Source organism: Crocodylus siamensis, chromosome 8 (genome assembly GCF_052110815.1).
Source record: "Crocodylus siamensis isolate JL-2025a chromosome 8, ASM5211081v1, whole genome shotgun sequence".
In the NCBI taxonomy this organism is placed as follows: Eukaryota; Metazoa; Chordata; order Crocodylia; family Crocodylidae; genus Crocodylus; species Crocodylus siamensis.
The window spans coordinates 1953707-1971746 of record NC_143402.1 but is presented as its reverse complement, the minus strand read 5'-3'; the positions used below and the strand labels follow the sequence as shown (position 1 = coordinate 1971746).

At 58.3% G+C, this 18040-nt stretch overlaps 1 protein-coding gene across 2 annotated transcripts in view; it reads right to left on the bottom strand.

The window, feature by feature from the left end:
- Window positions 1–15304, bottom strand: part of DOCK11 (dedicator of cytokinesis 11) — a 97643-nt gene extending 82339 nt beyond the window's left edge. For both annotated transcript variants that reach the window (XM_090061697.1, XM_090061698.1), the window contains exon 1: window positions 15132–15304. In XM_090061697.1, coding sequence (XP_089917823.1) covers window positions 15132–15257 — 126 coding nt within the window. In that variant the 5' untranslated portion in view covers window positions 15258–15304. The remainder of the gene's footprint in view (window positions 1–15131) is intronic.
- Window positions 15305–18040: the final 2736 nt, after the last annotated feature.

Sequence of the window (18040 nt, the reverse complement as noted above, 5' to 3'; positions counted from 1 at the left end):
GCTGAGAGCCACGGGGCTCTTTCGCCTGGAAAAGCGTAGGCTCAGGGGTGATCTGGCGGCCACCTCTAAGTTTATCAGGGGTGACCACCAGGATCTGGGGGAACGACTGTTCACCAGAGCGTCCCAAGGGATGACGAGGTCGAACGGTCACAAACTCCACCGAGACTGATTCGGGTTGGACATAAGGAAGAACTTCTTCACTGCCCAGGCCCCCAGGGTTTGGAATAGGCTGCCGCCGGAGGCTGTTCAAGCACCCACTTTGAATGCCTTCAAGATGCATTTGGATGGTTTTCTTGCTGGGATCCTATGATCCCTGCTGACTTTCCGCCCATGGGGCAGGGAGGGGGCTGGACTCAATGATCCTCTGGGGTCCCTTCCAGCCCAAATGTCTGTGAAGAGCTCTGCTTTCGGGTGACTGCAGAGCCAGCGGGGCCATCACGGGGCCTCCTTTATCCACACCGAAGATTGTCAAAAATGAAAACAAGGCTTAACGACAACACGGAGAAAAGGCACAAAAGCAACTTTTGTGCTGGTTCCAGGCCAGGTTTCTGTGAACTGCTCATTGCAAGAGGCGTGAAGATGACATGCTGCACCAAACGCACCTCAAATGTCACGCGCACGGTGCAAAGCATCCCAATGAATGGGAAAGCGAATGACAGTCCCTCCACTCTGCCTCACTGAGGGTGTAAGCAAGGGCATAAGGGTGATGAGCTCCACATGACAGTGCTTGGCTTCGGAGCTACAAACATCTGATTTGCCAAAAAAAAAACAAAAAAAAAAGGATGCTTTTTTTTGTCTCCAGGCTCCTCCTTCCCGGAGAGAAATTTCTGCTCATTTTCAAGTAGCAATAAACTTCAGCCTATGCCAGACTCATCTCAATGGATTTGTTTGGGACCAGTATTGAAAGAGAATGATCCATGAATGCAATCTGGGGGTCCCCTGACATACAAAGCAGCTTCTCTTAGGAGAAGACCCCAACAAGTCAAGACCCCAATTAAAAAACCTGCTACAATGAGCCCAGCTGTTGCCTCTGGCAGGGAATCCTGTTCTAATTGCAGCAGCAGCTCTGACATGGGCCTGAGAGATGGTGGCTTCTACTTCAGGCACAAATGGCCCGAGCTCAGGAGGCTCCTGGTCCCCACAGATCAGCTGAGACAAGAAGCCAACGAGAACGGCAGGGCCAGAGCCCCTCCCAAGCCTGGAGCTGCTGCTGGGCACGTGCCCAGGGAAGGCTGTGTCTCGCCAGGGGTTTGCCAGACTCCCTGGGCTCTTGCTAAGCCTAAAGGGATTTGAGCCAAGAAGCGCTTAGACCTTCACAAGGTCAAGACCTTGCAGGCACTTGCATCTCAGCTGCCACTTGACACCGCTGCTGCGAGAGGAGGCTTTTGCCATGGATCTTCCAGCACCATCTGAAGCATTTCAGCACGTTTCCCACTCATCAGGGTTTGGCCAAACCAGCCTCCTGAACAACGCTTACCCAGAACAGGCCCACGTGGTTGGAAGAGCATAAATGGTAATCTCCCTAAGGCAAAGCTGTTATAGGCAATTACAATTGCCTGGTCATGCCACATTAGGGAACAAGTACTTAATCAGTGTATTGTCTTTATTCCGACCTAATTAAGTTTAGCACCATGGAAACATTAGTTTTGTTTGTTGTTACCAATTCCCTAAAAATAAATGCGCTCATACATAGTAGGAATGGAGGGGTACTAACCCCTCCTGCTTTGGCCTGGCGAACGGGTGTGGGGTCATCTTGAGGTTCTTGGGGTCCCCAGGGTTTGCCTCCTTGCGTGGGCCAGAGGTCACAAAAAAGAAATGCATCCGATACTGTTCTGCAGTGGTGGAGGAAGCTCCTCTACCACAGCGGGACCAGGCCATTCATATATGATTACCTTTAAAAACAGAAACACGTGAGAAACCTTGTTTTCTTTTGCCCTTCCCGCTGCTTGACCCTTTGATTAATCAGGTCAAAGGCCGAAGCGGGGCACTGGGCTGGTGCGGTTAAGTCAGGCTGGTTTCTATAGCCAACAGCACGCAAGGGGACAACATGGCTGGCGTCGCGTCAGACCACCTGTGTCACCCACAGCCTAGAGGACCAGGTACCATGGAGAGCTGGGTTAATGAGGGGCAGCTTTCGGCCTGGGTGGAGGGTAGGGCTTGCACAGCCAGACATCACAACCCCGCTGCTGTTGGGCCTCTGGAGCTGTGACAACAGCTCTGTGCAAACAGCACGTGCGGCGCTTCACTGACATGTGTGAACACCACATGTGGTGCTTACACGTGCAGTGGCTCTCAGCAGAGAAGCATTTTGTCCCTGGCTGCGCGGGATGAACCTGAGCTTCCTGCCACAGCTCATTTTTCCCCTGCCCCAGTGGGAGGCAGAAAAAGCTCAGTCCCGCCAGCCCTGGCAAGACCCTCCAAACTGCTCTCTGGAAACTTGCCTCGTTTCCTCCAAGAACGCTAACGAGCTTCAGCAGAGGCCAGCGCAATACTTCGGCCTCAGAGATGATGAGCTCACCAGATCCCCGGCCTGGAAACCTGGGGGTGTTTACCAGGGAGTCTGTGAACTCCCTTAACCTGGCGACCCTCCAAGGCTCGTGTCTGATGTATGGCACAAAGCCTTCCCGAGGACAGAGTCGGGCAGGCGAGGACGGGCCTGTCTGAGAGCAGTGGCTCCGGAGCAGATACTCAGCGGCTTCTCCACTCTGCGCTAATGGTTTCTGGGCTGCCTCCGCTAACGAGACAGGGGCCCGGTGAGTGAATGCGACCAGCTCTGGGGGTGGAACACAAGGCTTGTGGTGCTTGGTGCACTGCTTCAGGCCCCAGCTCCCAGAGTCAGGGGGCACCCAAGCATCAGAAACCGAAACAGAGTCCCTAGCTGCCGTGGCTACACAGAAGAGCTTAGAAATGTGGGCCCTGCAGCTCGACAGCCAGCAGGTAAGTAAGGAGAGCCCAGCACCTAGCGTGCTCATGCTGTGCGACGTCCAAGCTGCTCTCACAATTCTTGAATGCTTGGGATGGGCAAGACTGAAACCCCAGCATGCACTGAGCAGGGTGGGGGGACAAGGGAAGGAGCCTGTCTTCATCGTCGCCTGTCTGAGGCCGGCACTCTCTGCCTGCTGTGGACCCGTCCTCCCCTTGGCCTCTGCAAATTGCATCGGTCTGCTGGTGTCGCTGTGACTTTCAAGGGTGCAATGTCTTCTTCCTCACTGCTTGCCGGCATGGCCACAGTGGCCAGACGGCAACAGAGCCCGAGCCTGGGCTCTCCAGGAAGCCAGGCGGCCTTCCCCAGCTCAGGCAGGAGCTGGGAGGGTCTGGCCTGCCTGCTTCAGCACCCCTCTGCTCCCCCACACGCTGTGATGGTGCCTCGGCACGCACCAGGATCCAGCCACGTGGCTGCCAACGGCCTGCAGCCCTTGGGTATTCTGAAACCGGGAATTTAATGTTGATCAAAAGGGGGGAAATCCTGGAAATGAGATGTCAGATTAAAAGGGTTTAAAAAAAACAACCCCTTTCACAAGAGCGGGTTTCTTCTCTCTCTGCCTCCAAGTTAGTAATTAGAGGCCCAGGCTGGGTTCCAGCAGAGCTGTTATGAAAGGAATGGGGGAGATAAAAGGATGAAAGAGCCGGCATCCTTTCAGACCCTGGAACAAAGCTCCCAGAGCAGCTCACCCCGACCACGGCCTCTTCGCCCCTCCATGTCTGCTGACACTCAGCACCAAGGGGTGCAGCACAACCATCTTATTTATACCTCATTTATATCTTATTTATATATGGTGCAGTGCACATCTTATTTATCCTCCTTCCCTGCCCTCCCTGGCAGATTGGGCAGGAAAGCAGAAAGCAGAGCAGATCAGAGAGGTGGCAGAGGGGGTGCATGGGGCAGAAAGCAGAGCAGCCAGTACTCAGAAGCCAGACAGCCCTGATAAAGAGCAACAATGATTTTGGCTCTGAAGGGAAATGCAAAGAGGCAGGTCTAACCCTGTGAGCACAGGCCAGGACCCCAGGAGCAAGAGTCCACCTGGAGCCCGCCAGAGAGGACCCTATAGCTCTGCATGGGCCCTGCTGAAACGAGGCAGAGCTCAGCATTTTCACACCCCCGGTGTGAAGCTAAACCACAGGCAGCAGAGACGGAAAGGGAGGCATCACCGCGCTTCCTCTGCTCCCTGCACTCGCTGCTCTCAGCGCTCAGGGTAACGCTGGGCCTGGCAACGAGGCTTCGCGGGATCACAGCCCCCCTCGTCCTCCGATGCAGATCATTCAGTCCCCTGTTCCTTTGGGTCTGCTGCCCTGCTCCCCGTTCTGCAAGTGGAGGAAAAGCCATGATGTTAAAGTAATGATGCTCCTGGCAGCCGTGCACTCCCCTGCAGAGCAAGCCAACAAAGCAGTGCAAGGGAAGTCTACTCTGCGCAAGGCATCCCCATGGAAAGAGAGCTGGGCTGGACCATCTTTGCTGGGAGCAAAAGCCCAGGAGCAGCACCAGGAAGGAAGCGACAGTCCTGCCTGCTGAGCCCTGCAGGACTAGAAGCACTGACCCGAGGCAGGACGGGACAGAAGCAGGCCGCGGGCGAGTGAATGGGCCAGCGGGTTTTTGCTGGAAGGGACAGGACAGCCGATCACCACATGGCACGCGCCCTCGCTATGCTGGGGAGACCCCCGGCCAGGCCAGCTCTGCCCTTCTCCCACATCCCTGGGGGAGTGCACCCTGTCCACTGGGCTGTTGGCTCTAATAGGGTGGGACGCTGCTGCAGGAGTCCCCCGGGGCCCTGACAGCACACACAATCACAGACCACGAGGCTGGAAGGGAGCTCAGGAGGTCACGTCCAGTCTACCCCCCTGCTCCAAGCAGGACCAGCCCCAACTACATCATCCCAGACAAGGCTTTGTCTACCCGGGTCTTCAAAGCCTCCAAGGATGAGCACTCAACAACATGAGGAAGTTTTTCCTAATATCCAACCTGAACTTCCCTTGCTGCAGCTTGAGCCCATTGCTCCTTGCTCTGTTGTCTGCCCCCACTGAGACCAGCCCAGCTCTGCGCTTGCTCTCTGCTCCTGCTTCCTTCTCGCAGAGACCTCACTCCTGACAAAGCTGTGGCTAAGCTGATGTACTCTGGCCAAACTGCCTGCCAGGACGTCCCCAGGGAAGGACACTACGGAAGAATTCCCAGCGGCTGCAGGAAGCAGGGCTGGGAGGGGTAAAGCACACAGCAGGGATATATTTAAGCTAGGATGACAGACAAAAGGGCTGGATCATGGTGACACCTCCACTCCGCTCCTCTCCTCTCCTGGATCACAGGCCCCTGGTGTGTCAGTACTGCCTGGCCCGTCGGCTCTGAGCACCACGTTCTGGCACCGCTCTGACGCCCAGCTGGGCACCAACGTGGCCAGCCCACGTGGTTTCCAGCTGGCTCAACTCGAGAAAGACTCCTTCTTCTGCTCCCCAAGATGGGCACAAGGCTTTGCAAGTACCAAGAGCAACACCCAAGCCAGAGTCCTCTACGTCCCCACAGGACTTGCCTTCATCTGCCTGCCCAAACCATGGCGCACGCAACCTGCCATGAACTGCTGCACTGGGGACAGGTGGAGAAACAGGCTGAGTGTGGCCACGTGATGAAAAAACAGGCCAGCCAACAGCTGATAAATCAAGGCGAAAAGACCCTGGGTCTTGGGGGCTCTTAATGGACAAGAGGCAGACAAACTTCCCTGCCTTTTGTGCATTCATTTGAAAAGTCTACGAGCTTAATTACACTGCTAATCAAACAAGGGCTCAGCTTACCTGCTTTCTAATAAGGTGAGAGGCAAGGATGTCTTAGGGGGATATTTTTTATTGGACTAGCTATGTAGCTGGGGTAGAGTAAGACCTATCCTAACCATACCATTGATCCAATTAAAGATATCCCCTTAAGACATCCTTGCCTCTTACATAATTTCTGGACCATCACAACCACGACATCATTCTTAGACTATTCTAATGAAAAGAAATAATGTGATTTGGTCCTGCTTTGAGCAGGGGTTGGACCAGATGTAACCTCCTGAGGTCCCTCCCAACCCTCATTTTCTGTGATTCTAGGATTTGAAATGACCCCAGCGTGCCACTCACAGCACACCCTGTAATGATCAAGATGTTCATGTGAAGGCAGGAAAGCACATTTCCATTTCCATCTTTCCTGGCTGGAAAGTGGCCTGGCTTCTGGAAAGTGGCCTTGCTTCTGTACCCATTGAAATGTCCTTTGATCCTTTTTTTAAGCAAAAACACACTGATAACATATTATTTCAGCATCCTTTCCTCCCAAATCATGCTGGCTGGTAAGCGGAGTGACATCATTGTATATAAACTTCAAGGGAAAAAATAATTTCACAAACTTTTGAAGGTTTTTTCCAAACCTCAGTGGAGGAAGAAACATAACGAGTTCTGTCATTTATTCAGGCACATCAGACTGGCACTGACTGAAAGCAGGCGAAGTGGGAAAAGCATCTTCAACTGCAGAAGTAACCTCCAGAGGGAAAACGAATAGCGAGAGGCTGCATTTGATCTGCCATTACTCAGTTCACTTGGGCCCTCTAAACCGATTAGGAAAGATGCATCGGCAACTGTCAGCTCATGTTTCCTGTTGCAGAACGGAAGTTTGTCATCATTAAACCCACAGCCCTGATGCAGGAACCCTGCTAGGTTAGACTTTCGCTTCTCGGTGCAAAATCCCCAGTGCTAATGGTTAACTCTGCATGGGACCCCTCTGCCCCCATTAACATCAGCTTCTTCCACTGCTTCCTCTCCAGAAATCCTGTCTGAAGATAAGTTAAGGAACACGAGAGATCAGGGCATGTCATTCTGAGCAGGGGCATCAAGACCTGAAACGCAACTCAAACAAGGATGTGAAGCCACAGTACAAAAGGGATGGCATCCTTAGTGGAGAGGCATAAACAGAAGATTAAGGATGCCTGGTGGAAAACAGAGATCACATAAAAACCTGAGACGCAGCAAGCCATGCAGCAGCTGTTCAGAAATCACCTTATCCATCCTTGTACAGCCTATTCATTTTCTGCTTCATTTATTGCAATATGTTTATGTGCAAAACCATTTGTCATTAATGCGGTGTATTGTCCCAAGCCTGATCAAATCTCAACTCACCAACACATCACCGTGGGCCCACAAGGTGCACTATCTAGAAAATACCGGATAAAAGGCCCCGGCGGCAAGGTGAGTGAAGTGCAACACACAGATAAAAATGATGCCAAACAAATAACTGGAGAGAAGAACGGCCGAGGCACCGTCAAGGAAGCGCAACAAAGGGTCGGCGCATACTTTTGACGTCCATGCTGATGGCACTGAATTTGAAAGAGGGGAACTACTTGCAATCTGGAAAACCCCTCTTGGGCTTCCTTTTCTTTGCCCCCTGGTTTCAGAGCCCGTAGGCTGAGCGCTGCGTGCACTGCCATACTCTCGCTGCGCTTCTGGGGCCTGGTAACCTCTACAAAAACACCGGCTGCGTTTTCATGTCACTCACAATGCTGGGAGCTGGAGCAGAAAGAAACACGCGGAAGGGTTGGCTACGGCGGCGCACGGGCTGCTGGGGAGGTCGCCATCCTAAGCCTAGCAGGTGAAGGCAGGATTCAGACACCCCGCACCAAAGCGATTACAGGCTCGCGGATGATTTGCACGACTGAGGTGCCCTGCGGGCAAGAGGACCTGGAAGAGCTTACAATCTAAGTGCAAGACGGGAGACAGCCGCCGCGGGCAGAGACAAAGGAAGAAGCAAGACGACCAACGTTTGGCAAGCTCGACCGCAGGCCTCAGCGCAGTAGCAGCTGCAGCCCTGCCAAGTCATTCAAAGGCAGCGCAGCAAAGGGGTTTCCAGGGGAGGGGAAGGGGAATGAGGATCCTGGCGAGCTCCTTGCCTGGGTGAGGGGCACACGGGGGAACAGCAAAGGTGTTAGTTTAGAAGTCAGCAAGGGGCTGATGGATGTGGCAATGAGCTGGGGGCAGGTGGGATCCATCCTCTAGACAGAGGGAGAGGGTAGGGGTCCTGGGAGAAAGGATATTGGGCGAGATGGACCCTGGGGCTGCCCCAGGATGACACATCTTATAGGGACAGGCTGTCAAGGGGGTGAAGCGAAGACCAGCAGCTTGTGTTTGAGGCCCTGGAGAAGGCAGAGCCAGCACACGAAGGGGCTGACAGGGTCAGAACAAGGGACCAGGAAACCGGTCTTAACAGCAGCCTTCCTCGTGGGCACTAGCAGGGCAGGACAACCTCAAGGCACGGTCTCGCGGGAGCCTGGCGCGGGGCTCTAGCAGCACGGCTGGGCAGGGTGGGCTGCACCTTCGGGACCGATGTGCTAAGAATGGGAAAGGATCAAGCACAGCAGAGCTCGGAGACCGGGCTGAGCTGCAGATAACCCGCAGGCTCCTGGCTGCGGCCTCCAGGGCACATTTTCCATAAGCAAGGGGAAGTGCAAATGAGAGAGAACGGGGAGGAAGAGGTTGTCAGGGAGGGGACGGACGAGCTCAGGCAGGCTGCGCTGCCTGCACGCGTCACCCTCCCACGGCTGCCGGCTGCCCTGGCCACGTAACGCCGCCCACGGCCTCCTCGCTGTCCCCGCAGACACGTGGAGGCAGAGCCCGGACAGGAGCCCTGGGGCAGGGGGAGGGTGCTGGGCAGCCCGTACGGACATGTCACATCCTCCGCCCCTGCCCGGGGGATTTCCCACTGCGGGCTCCGACCCGTGGCCGTGCCACACCGCCCCGAGCTGTCGCCACGCGCTGCCTTCTGCCTTTGCACCCGGCTGCCCGTGCTCCCTCCGCACCGTCCCGGGAGAGCCCGCAGGAAGCCAGTGGAGCCGAGCTGGGAGATGTCTAAGTACACCCGCTACCCACAGAAACATGTGCACACACCCCACGCGCCTCCATGCACGCATCCTCTAGGCACATGTATGCATAGCCCCATAAATGCGCATGCACACCCTCCCATGCACACGCGCACAACCCCCATACACACATCTCCATCCATCCACCCCATGTGTGCACACACACATACACACACCCATGCACGCACACCCCTACCCACCCACCACCCCATGCACATGCACACACTCATGCTCACAGACACATACACCCCGCCACGCATGAACACACACACATATACCCAGTTACCCCCCATGCACGTGCGTGCACATGCACACACACATACTTGCAGGCTTCCCCATCATCCTGCACAACTCTGGGCTCTGAGCAGGGACTTTCTCTCCCCACCCCGCTGCGGTTCAGGCTGGGGGGAGGGAGGGTGAGCAGGGGGCACCAGTGACCTCAGCCAGAGCCTCCAGGAAGAAGGAAACTTCTCTGTGCCGTGAGGGAGGAGACCGGGGCCAGGGCCTGCGAGGACGTGAAGACTCATTTGGGAGGACATGAAGAACCAGCAGGGTCAGTTCTTTCCTGGCACCTCATGGTTTTGGAGCCAGGCTGACGGCCCGTGGCCTTGACCCCTCATCACCAAGCACCCCGTGCTGCCCATCACCTCCGGCCAGGCCTAGAGACACCTCCACTCCCTCCTCCCTTGCATGGGCACCGTGGGCTTGAGGCCTGGTGGGAAAGAACCTGTCCCGGTCAAGGCCGCCTCTTTCCCCAGCACGGGGGATCTTCCCCACGGTGCTACCGGGCGTCTGCCCCCAGAACAGTTCCAAGGCCATGCTTGCACCCACGGACCTGCTCCGAGCCCAGGCACCGGGTCCTGCCGCTCCCCTCCCTGCTTCCATGGATGCACAGAGAAGCCAGCAAAGAGAAGCACCTGGCTCCACGCAGCTCCAGAGGAGAGGAATCTCAGCGCATGCACAAGCGCATGTGCAAGGAAAGAAATCTCAGCACATGCACATGTGTATGTGCACACGTGCGTGTGCAAACACACACAAGAAGTTCGCTTCCCTGGAGGTTTGCTTCACGCTCTGGTCAGGGGCTCGCACAGCTCCCTCCCCGATTCCACGAAGCCGTGAATCCCTTGGCACGGCCACAAGCGCTGTTTGGCACAGAACCTTCCCCACGGGCCACACGGCTGTCTCGATGGCCCCTGCTACACGTTGCATATATCACGCAATAAATTTAGACCAGCCGGGAACAACAGGAGTCCGCAGGGGACGGATGCTTGGGTCCGTGTGAGGACACAGAGGCTGCCAGCTCTTGTGTTTCCAGCACTGCTGGCCCAGAGACCCCGACTTATCAGGGACCGTGGAGACCACTCTCAGCAGGGGCTGGAGCCTGTCCCAGCCCCAAAGCCGCCAGGTCCACCCCACGCATCACTCATGTCAGGTGCTCATCGGGAAACGGGCAACCACAACTTCTGCTTTGCTAGTCCACTGTGTTTGCTTCTGCCTCACGCTGCCCCGGCAGCCTCCTGCCCTGCTGGCACACAGCTGGCAGGCTCCCTGGCCCGGGCCAGTCCCCTCTGCACGGCACCGCGGAGCCCCAATCCTGCACCGCGGCTCCCAGACACCACCCCCCCCAACCCTGCAGAGTTGCTCAGGAAAGAACAAGCAGGTTTCACAGCATCATGGAGCCCTCGGGGGGCTCGAGCCCCGTCTGAACCAGCCCAGGCTTGCACACGCACAACCTGCTCTCTGACGCTTTGGGAACAACCCTTGTGCACAGCTTCCAGGCATGAGGCCTCGCACATCAGAGACACCCTCAGGCAAAGCAGGGGGATGAGGACCTGCCAACGGCTGTTGCTACAAGGGCAGGAAGGAGCCTATTAAAGGATGCTTGAGAGATCCTAGGAAGAAACCCCCGCTGCCTAGGGAGAGTCCCAGTGTCGTCACCTCCGAAGAGCAGAGTGACATGCTCCTGCCTTCACAGGTGCTGGGAGCACCGGGCTTGGTACAGCTCTGAAATGCTAAATCCTAATGATCAAACAGGGGACCGGGTGTCCCCTGCGTGGGGCTCACACTGCGTTCACGGAGATCCACCTCACGTTTTTATCACGGATCAGAGTTTGTTTTCCCAAGCTAGAGCCTCATTTGTGGCAGGACGAAGTCTCCTGGGAATCCTCTACTTGCTGTATGAAGCCAGACCATCTCTGCCTGATGCCACTTTCCTGAGCACTGGGGACAGATCACTGGTCCAGCCCTTCAGGCCCAGTCCCGTCCCTGCAAATTTTAAGAGGCCTCTTCTCGGATGCTTCAAAGGCTGCAAGATCGGGCACCTTCACCCTCCCAAGCGGTTTGTGTCGCTGGGTCAGGAAATCGTTAGCCACCTGTTCCCAAAGAGACACGACCCGCGAGAGCTGCCATTACCATAGCTGCAAAGCGCAGTGATCCGTCCTGGGCGTTCACCGCGCGGCTGGCACCATGGGCCAAAAGCAGAGCTGCTGCTCACTGCTTGCTGTTTCGATGGATTTATTATTTTCATTTCTGGGAGGGAGTTTCCTGGGAAAATGTGTAACGAGCTGCTCTCGCTGGAAAGCTGTTGGGCTGAGATGCCATCCGGTGTGAAGTCAGGAAGAGCCACTGACCTGCTGAGAGTTTCCCTCTATGATTTATTACTAGCATAATCTAGTTTAGTTCAGTCTAGTAATAAGTCCAAGGCTGTGAGCAGAGGTCAAAAAACAGGGCCCATGAAGAAAAGCTAGAGGAACTGGGATGATTAGTCCAGAAAAGGGAAGGCCAAGAGGGCATTTCAAACAGTGTCAAAGCCTTCAAGCATGCAAAAAGGATCATGATGGGGAGGATGGTGACGGGTTGCTCTCTCCACGTCCTCCAGCACAAGGGAAATTTGGCTGGACACTGGGAAGAGCCTCAGGGCAGACAGCGGCCTCTTGACGATACCTTGATGACTCCACAGCGCAGGGCGATGAGGGTGCGAAGCTGCCACGGGCGGGGAGCTACAGGCCAGCTCCAACTGCACCACTTTTATCACCCAAAACGGCTCAGCTGAAGGCAGGAGCCCAGGGCCTGCCGGACTGACCGAGTCCCTTGCACACAGTGCAGAGACCTCTGCATCCCGGCAGCCTAAGAGCCCTGCTCGGCCTCAGAGCAAACAGGGCCGGCGTCGTGGCTGCTGAACACCCATCCTCCCGGGCCAGTCGCCTGGTACCCGCCGGGCAATGGCGTATAACCAGGGCCAGGCCCTGCTCCGGCTACAAGTCCATGCTCACATGCTTTCTAGGGCAGTAGCCTCCGCCGGGCACGATCCTGCTGATGTGAGACCTGCTGGGTGAAGACACGGCGCGGCCTAACCGAGGGGGCAGGAGCAGCCTCCAAGTCTCTGGGTGCAGCGCGGGGAAGCCTGGTGTTGGCAAAGCCAGGGACTCAGCAGGGACGGTTCCCACACCCTGCTCCCCGCAGCATTCAAACAGTGCGGCGCGTAGACCAGAAACCTCCCAGAAAAGGCTCCAGGGCCTTCCTGCCTGCGTCGCGCCAACCCCACGGACACCACAGCACAAGTAACGCCCCTCGTGTCCAAAGCGGGTTGAGTTTATTCAAACGGGGGTGCAGGCAGAGGAAGGTAATCATCTTCGCCGAGGGGCAGTCTGCTGTACCTTACGCTGTGCAAATCCAGCAACAAACAACTTCGATTAGATCCAAAAAGCCCACAGAACAAATAAAATAAAAATAAAATACAGTGTGCCAGCCAGAGCCTTGTTAATGCCATCATTATGGAGCTTTTTTGTCTCCTCCTTTGATTCTGCTTGAACTGCGCCGCACGCACAAGCCCGGCCCGGGATGGAGCAGATGGAAACGGCTCCTCCTGGCCGGCTGCCCGGGCTGTAATGGCAAGGTGGCAGGGAGCATGTCTCTGATTTCACGTCCAGGACAGCGGACGTCTTCTCTCTCATGTGGCAAGAAACACGGCAACGCTTTGGCTTTGCAAGCAGAGACTTCCACAGAGTGGAGCTGCCCTTTGTGCATGTGTGGGCACATGGGAGCACGCAGGCATATACATGCACACGCAGGTGTCTGTCCATCGGAGTGCACACGTGTGCCCATACATGCGTACAGGCAGCACGCTGCACAGCACATGGATATGCAGCTCAGGTACCATACAGCATGGCCCCAGGCCCAACGGCCTCTGTAGATCTCTACGGTCCCCGCTACACATTACTTATATTGCACAATTAACTGGTGAATTGTGCAATAAATGTAGATCGGTCACATGTGCAAACTCATCATCACACAAATAATTTGTGACTCGCGCAATAAATGTAGATCTGCCATACGCGCAAAGTAACAACCGCACAAGAAAAATGCCTGTCCATCTCTAAAAGGAGACAACTGGCTACATAATTAGTGCTTGGAAATGTGTCACAACTCTATGGCTCGTTTCGATCCAGCTTTCATTTGCATGTGTAGCAGAGCCCTCAGAGGATGGGCTAAGATGTCTCCGGCTAATGATGCAATATACTGGGGACAGGGGAGTCGCCCTGTGAAATTTAAACCTGCCACTGGGCGACTGGTGCTGACCCCGAGTCGTGCTGGCCTCTACGTCATCATGAAGCTCAGCCGGAGGCGCAGTACGACAGGACGAGGGCCAAGGCGATGCCCGCCCGGGCCAGAGCCCACACGCCACAGCCAGCCTGCACAGCACCCTGGGAGCGTCACCGCTGTCTCCGCTGGACCACTCCGTCCCCCCGGCCCGGCAGCCACGTCCCCCCTTCGCCTGCCAGCCTCGGGCACGCAGCCAGTGCTCCAGAGCTCTGATGGAGACTGGGACCAACGGACCTGCTCCCCTCGTCTGCAGAGGAGAGACCCGAGATACCGAACCTGCCCCATGACGGGCAGGACAGGAACGCCCAAGGCCTGGGGGAAGCCAGAGCCTTCCTCACCGCAGAGGGCACCGTCTTCCTCTCGCTCCCACTTCGCCCCTGCCTGCGAAGCTGCAGCCCGGGGCAGCCCGTGCCCCGTGGTCCCCAGACTCCTGTCCTCTGGGCAGGCGGTGTTCAAACGAGGGCTCCCCAAGTCCTAACCGTGGCGTTCCAGGAGCCACGGAGCACTTAACCCCCCGCCACACAGTCCTGGGACGCTCCCAGCAAGCCAGACGGTCACTCGTGGCGGGCTGCGCGACGAGGGACCGCGAAGGGCTGCTGCGGATGCAGGCCAGCCCCACGGCTCTGTTAACGAGGAGGACGTGGGCAGTGAGGAGGGCTCCCATCCATCCTGCAGGACAGACGGGCAATGCCACTCGCTCCCTGCTGGGGAACCGGGCAGGGAAACGAAGGCTCGGCGACCTGCTCTCGCAATGCCAGCACAGCGGCAGCCGTGCAGCAAGCGGCAGCGTTGCCTGCTCGGGAACATCTCGGCTGCTCCAGAGATGCAGCGATGTCTTCGCGGCCGCGCTCTTCCCCAACAAAACCTGCCCGCCCCCCTGCTGCGGCCTGGCCTGGAGCCCCAGCAAGCGGCCTGCATTGCACAGGGGGCTGGGAGGGAGCTCCAGAGGTCACATCCAGTCCAGCCCCTGCTCGAGGCAGGGCCGGCCCAACGCACCCAGCATCTAAACCCCTCGAAGAAACGCCATCCGCCCTGACGCGGCACAGACATCGCAGCCGAACCTGCCGCAAGGAAAGCAGGGGCGCTGGGCGGCCAGCGTGGATGTCAACGCACGTCGGCGAGATCCCAGGCAGAAGGCAAAACCCCGCCAGCGCGTACCAGCGCGGCTGTGGGGTACGGCTGCTTCCCTGGGCCCGGTCTGAGCGCGGGGCAAGACCCGCAGCCGGGAGCGGCAGGAGCGTTGGCACAGCCCGGCCCCGGCCCCGGCGCCGGCGCCTCGGGGGAGGCTTAACCCCTGCCACACGGCAGCGACCAGCAAGGCCCGGAAGCCCGCCCCGGCCCCACGCGGGCACTGCCGCGCCGCAGCCGCCCGGCTTCTCCCGCGGCCGAGTCGTCGCTCTGCCGTGCTCCGGGCCCGCGTGGGCCTGCGGGGCCCCCCACCCGCGCGCGGGCAGAGGGCCGGGCCGGGCCGGGGCCGCGGGCGCCGCCGACGGCTCCGCGGACTCCCGGTGCCGCAGCGAGCGGGCCGGCCGGCCGCCCCCGCGCCCGCGCTGGGGGGCACCGCGGGGCCCTGCCCTCGGCCGGGCGAGCGCCAGGGGATGCGGCCCCGGGGCGGGGCGGGGCGGGGATGGGGATGGGGATGCCCGCCCGCCCGCCGGGCGCACTCACCGGCTCGGGGCAGCCCCGCACGGCCTCGGAGACGCTGTGGCGCAGCTCGGCCGCGGTGCCCGGCTTGCTCAGCCGCTTGGTGAACTTGCGGGCCGCGGCCGCGGCCCCGGCCCCGCCGCGCTCCATCGCCGCCCGGCCCCGGCCCCGGCCCCGGCCCCGGCCCCGGCCAGCGAGCGCGGGAGGAGCGAGGAGGAGCCGGGCGGGGCCTCCCGCCGCCGCCGCCGCCGCCGCCGCCGCCGCCGCGCCCCCACGCGGCCCGGGGCGCCCTGCCCGGAGGGGCCTGGGCCAGGGCCGGCGCCGGGAGCCCTCCACGCCGGGCCGCAGCGGCCCCCGCCTCGCCTCCTCCGGAGAGCCCTTCCCTGGGCCCTGCGCCGCCGCCGCCGCAGCGAGAAACGGCCAGCGCTGGTCCGGGCGCGGTGTAGTCTGCGCGGGGCAGGGCCGCCCGCCGGGCAACAGCCTGGTGCGGAAAACGCTGCGTGCGGCCGGGGGGGACGGCGTCTTGCTACCCCTCGTTTTGCTCGGGCTGCGCCACGTTGCGAGGACCAGCATCCTAGGACGGGAAGGGAGCGCGGGAGGTCACGCTGCTCCGAGCAGGACCGGCCCCAGCTGCCTCCTCCCGGCCACGGCTTCGTCTACCTGGGGCTTGTACACCTCCCAGCGTGGAGACTTCCCCACCTCTCTGGGAGCCTGGCCCAGTGCCCACTCCCCCCCCTCCTAGGGAGAGAGTTTTTCCTAATCTCCAACCTCAACTTCCCCTGCTGCAGCTTGAGCCCATTGCTCCTTGTCCTGCATCTGCCCCCACTGAGACCAGCCCAGCTCCAGCCTCTGTGCAGCCCCCCGCAGGGAGGTGACGGCTGCTCTTCAATCCCCCTCGGTCTTCTCTTTTCTTCTCGAGGGGGAGCTCAGTTCTGCACATTGTGCATCTCACGGATTCCTGTTCAGTCACAAAAGAAGTTGATTTTAAAACGTGCGTTTGTCTCGTTCCCAGGTTGCTGCAAGCAGGTGCGTGCCAGTGAGGGAACACGCAGCCTGACGCAGCGAGGGGAGCTCAGAACAGGGAAGGTCTCTCCGAGTCCACACGACTAGATCTCAAGGTATTTATAAGTGATGACATTGCATAAGCAACCGAAGAGGACGTCCCTCCTCCCATGTGCGTGATCTCAAGCATTCAAGCCACGAGGGAATCGTTTAGGTCCTTCGGTGCGACCTGCAGCGAGTTCAAATGCAGCTCAGGTGGTGTTTTCGTCGATCCCCCCAGTCTCGGGCTATGGGCTGAGGAGGGAGAGGAGGATCCACGCGGTGAACCAAAGACTGCGGCGCTGGTGTCATCGGGAAGGCTTTGGCCTCCATGACCACAGCCCGCTCTTTGGCGAGAGAGGCAGCGAGCTGCTGGGAAGAGATGGCCTCCACCTCTCTCCCCTGGGGAGGAGGCTCTTCTCAGCCAGGCTGCCTGACCTGCTCCACCGGGCTTTAAACTAAGCCCGCGGGGGGATGGGGGGACGACTGCCCCTGCTGGCCCGCTGAACGGCCCTTGCAAAGCCAGCGGACCAAGGCACTTAAGGGAGCCCACCCCTGCCCCAGCCCTGGCACAATCTGTGGGCAAGGCAAGAGCCCCCAAGGGCACACTCGCCTGCCTGTACACTAATGCCAGGAGCCTGGGCAACAAGCAGGAGAAGCTCGTCCTCCTGCTCAGTGCAAAAAATTATGACGTCACTGGGATAACGGAGACCTGGTGGGACTCCACCCAGGACTGGACCACGGGGATAGAGGGCTGTACCCTGTACAGGAGGGATCGTGTTGACAAAAGGGGCGGGGGTGTAGCTCTCTATGCGGAGGAAAGCTACATGTCCCTGCAAGCTGATGTTGGCGACCGGCATGGACACCTAGAGACCCTCTGGGTAAAAATTCGTGGGGAATTCGGCACGGGGGACACAATGGTGGGAGTCTACTACAGACCTCCCACTCAACATCCTGAGCTTGACCAGGAGTTCGCCTGGGAACTGACTGAGGCCGCTTGCTCCAGGACCTTGGTGGTCATGGGTGACTTCACTTACCCGGACATCTCGTGGGAAGATCACTCAGCAAAATCCGAGCGGTTGCAAAGCTTTCTCTCGTGCGTGGATGACCTCTACCTGACTCAAGAAGTCTATGGGCCAACGAGAGGCAAAGCGCTGCTCGACCTGGTACTGGCTACGGGGGATGACCTAATCGGCGACCTAGTGATCGATGGGAAGCTGGGTGACAGTGACCACGATCTGATCACCTTCACCATCCGCCATAAAGCTGGCAAGTCAGTCAGCAACACAGAAGTCCTTGACTTCAGGAAAGCCGACTTTGACAAGCTCAGGAGGCTGGTCAGTGAAGCCCTCAGGGACCGTGACCCCAGGGAGATGGGAGTTCAAGAAGAGTGGTTGCTTCTCAAGGAAGCGATCCTCAGTGCACAAGCGAAATCTATTCCAACATGGAGGAAAGGCAGCAAGAAGGCACAGCAGCCCCCCTGGCTCTCCAGAGACCTAGCGGACCTCCTGTGGCTAAAAAGGAAAGCCTACAAAGGATGGAGGATGGGATTCAACTCCAAGGAGGATTACTCCGCGCTGGTCCGGTCCTGCAGGGACCAAACCAGGAAAGCCAAGGCTGCAACTGAACTCCAACTAGCTTCAGGCATCAAGGACAACAAAAAGTCCTTTTTCAGATATGTGGGGAGCCGGAGGAAAAGCAAGGGCAACGTTGGACCCCTGCTAAACCCGATGGGGCAACTGACAACTGACGCCCAGGAAAAAGCCAACCTATTAAATAGGTACTTTGCGTCAGTCTTTCATCAGTCCCATGGGACGCCCATGCCTGCTATGGGACAGGGAGATCCGGGTGAGGGGGATCCCCTACCCTCCATCGATGCTGACGTCGTGAAG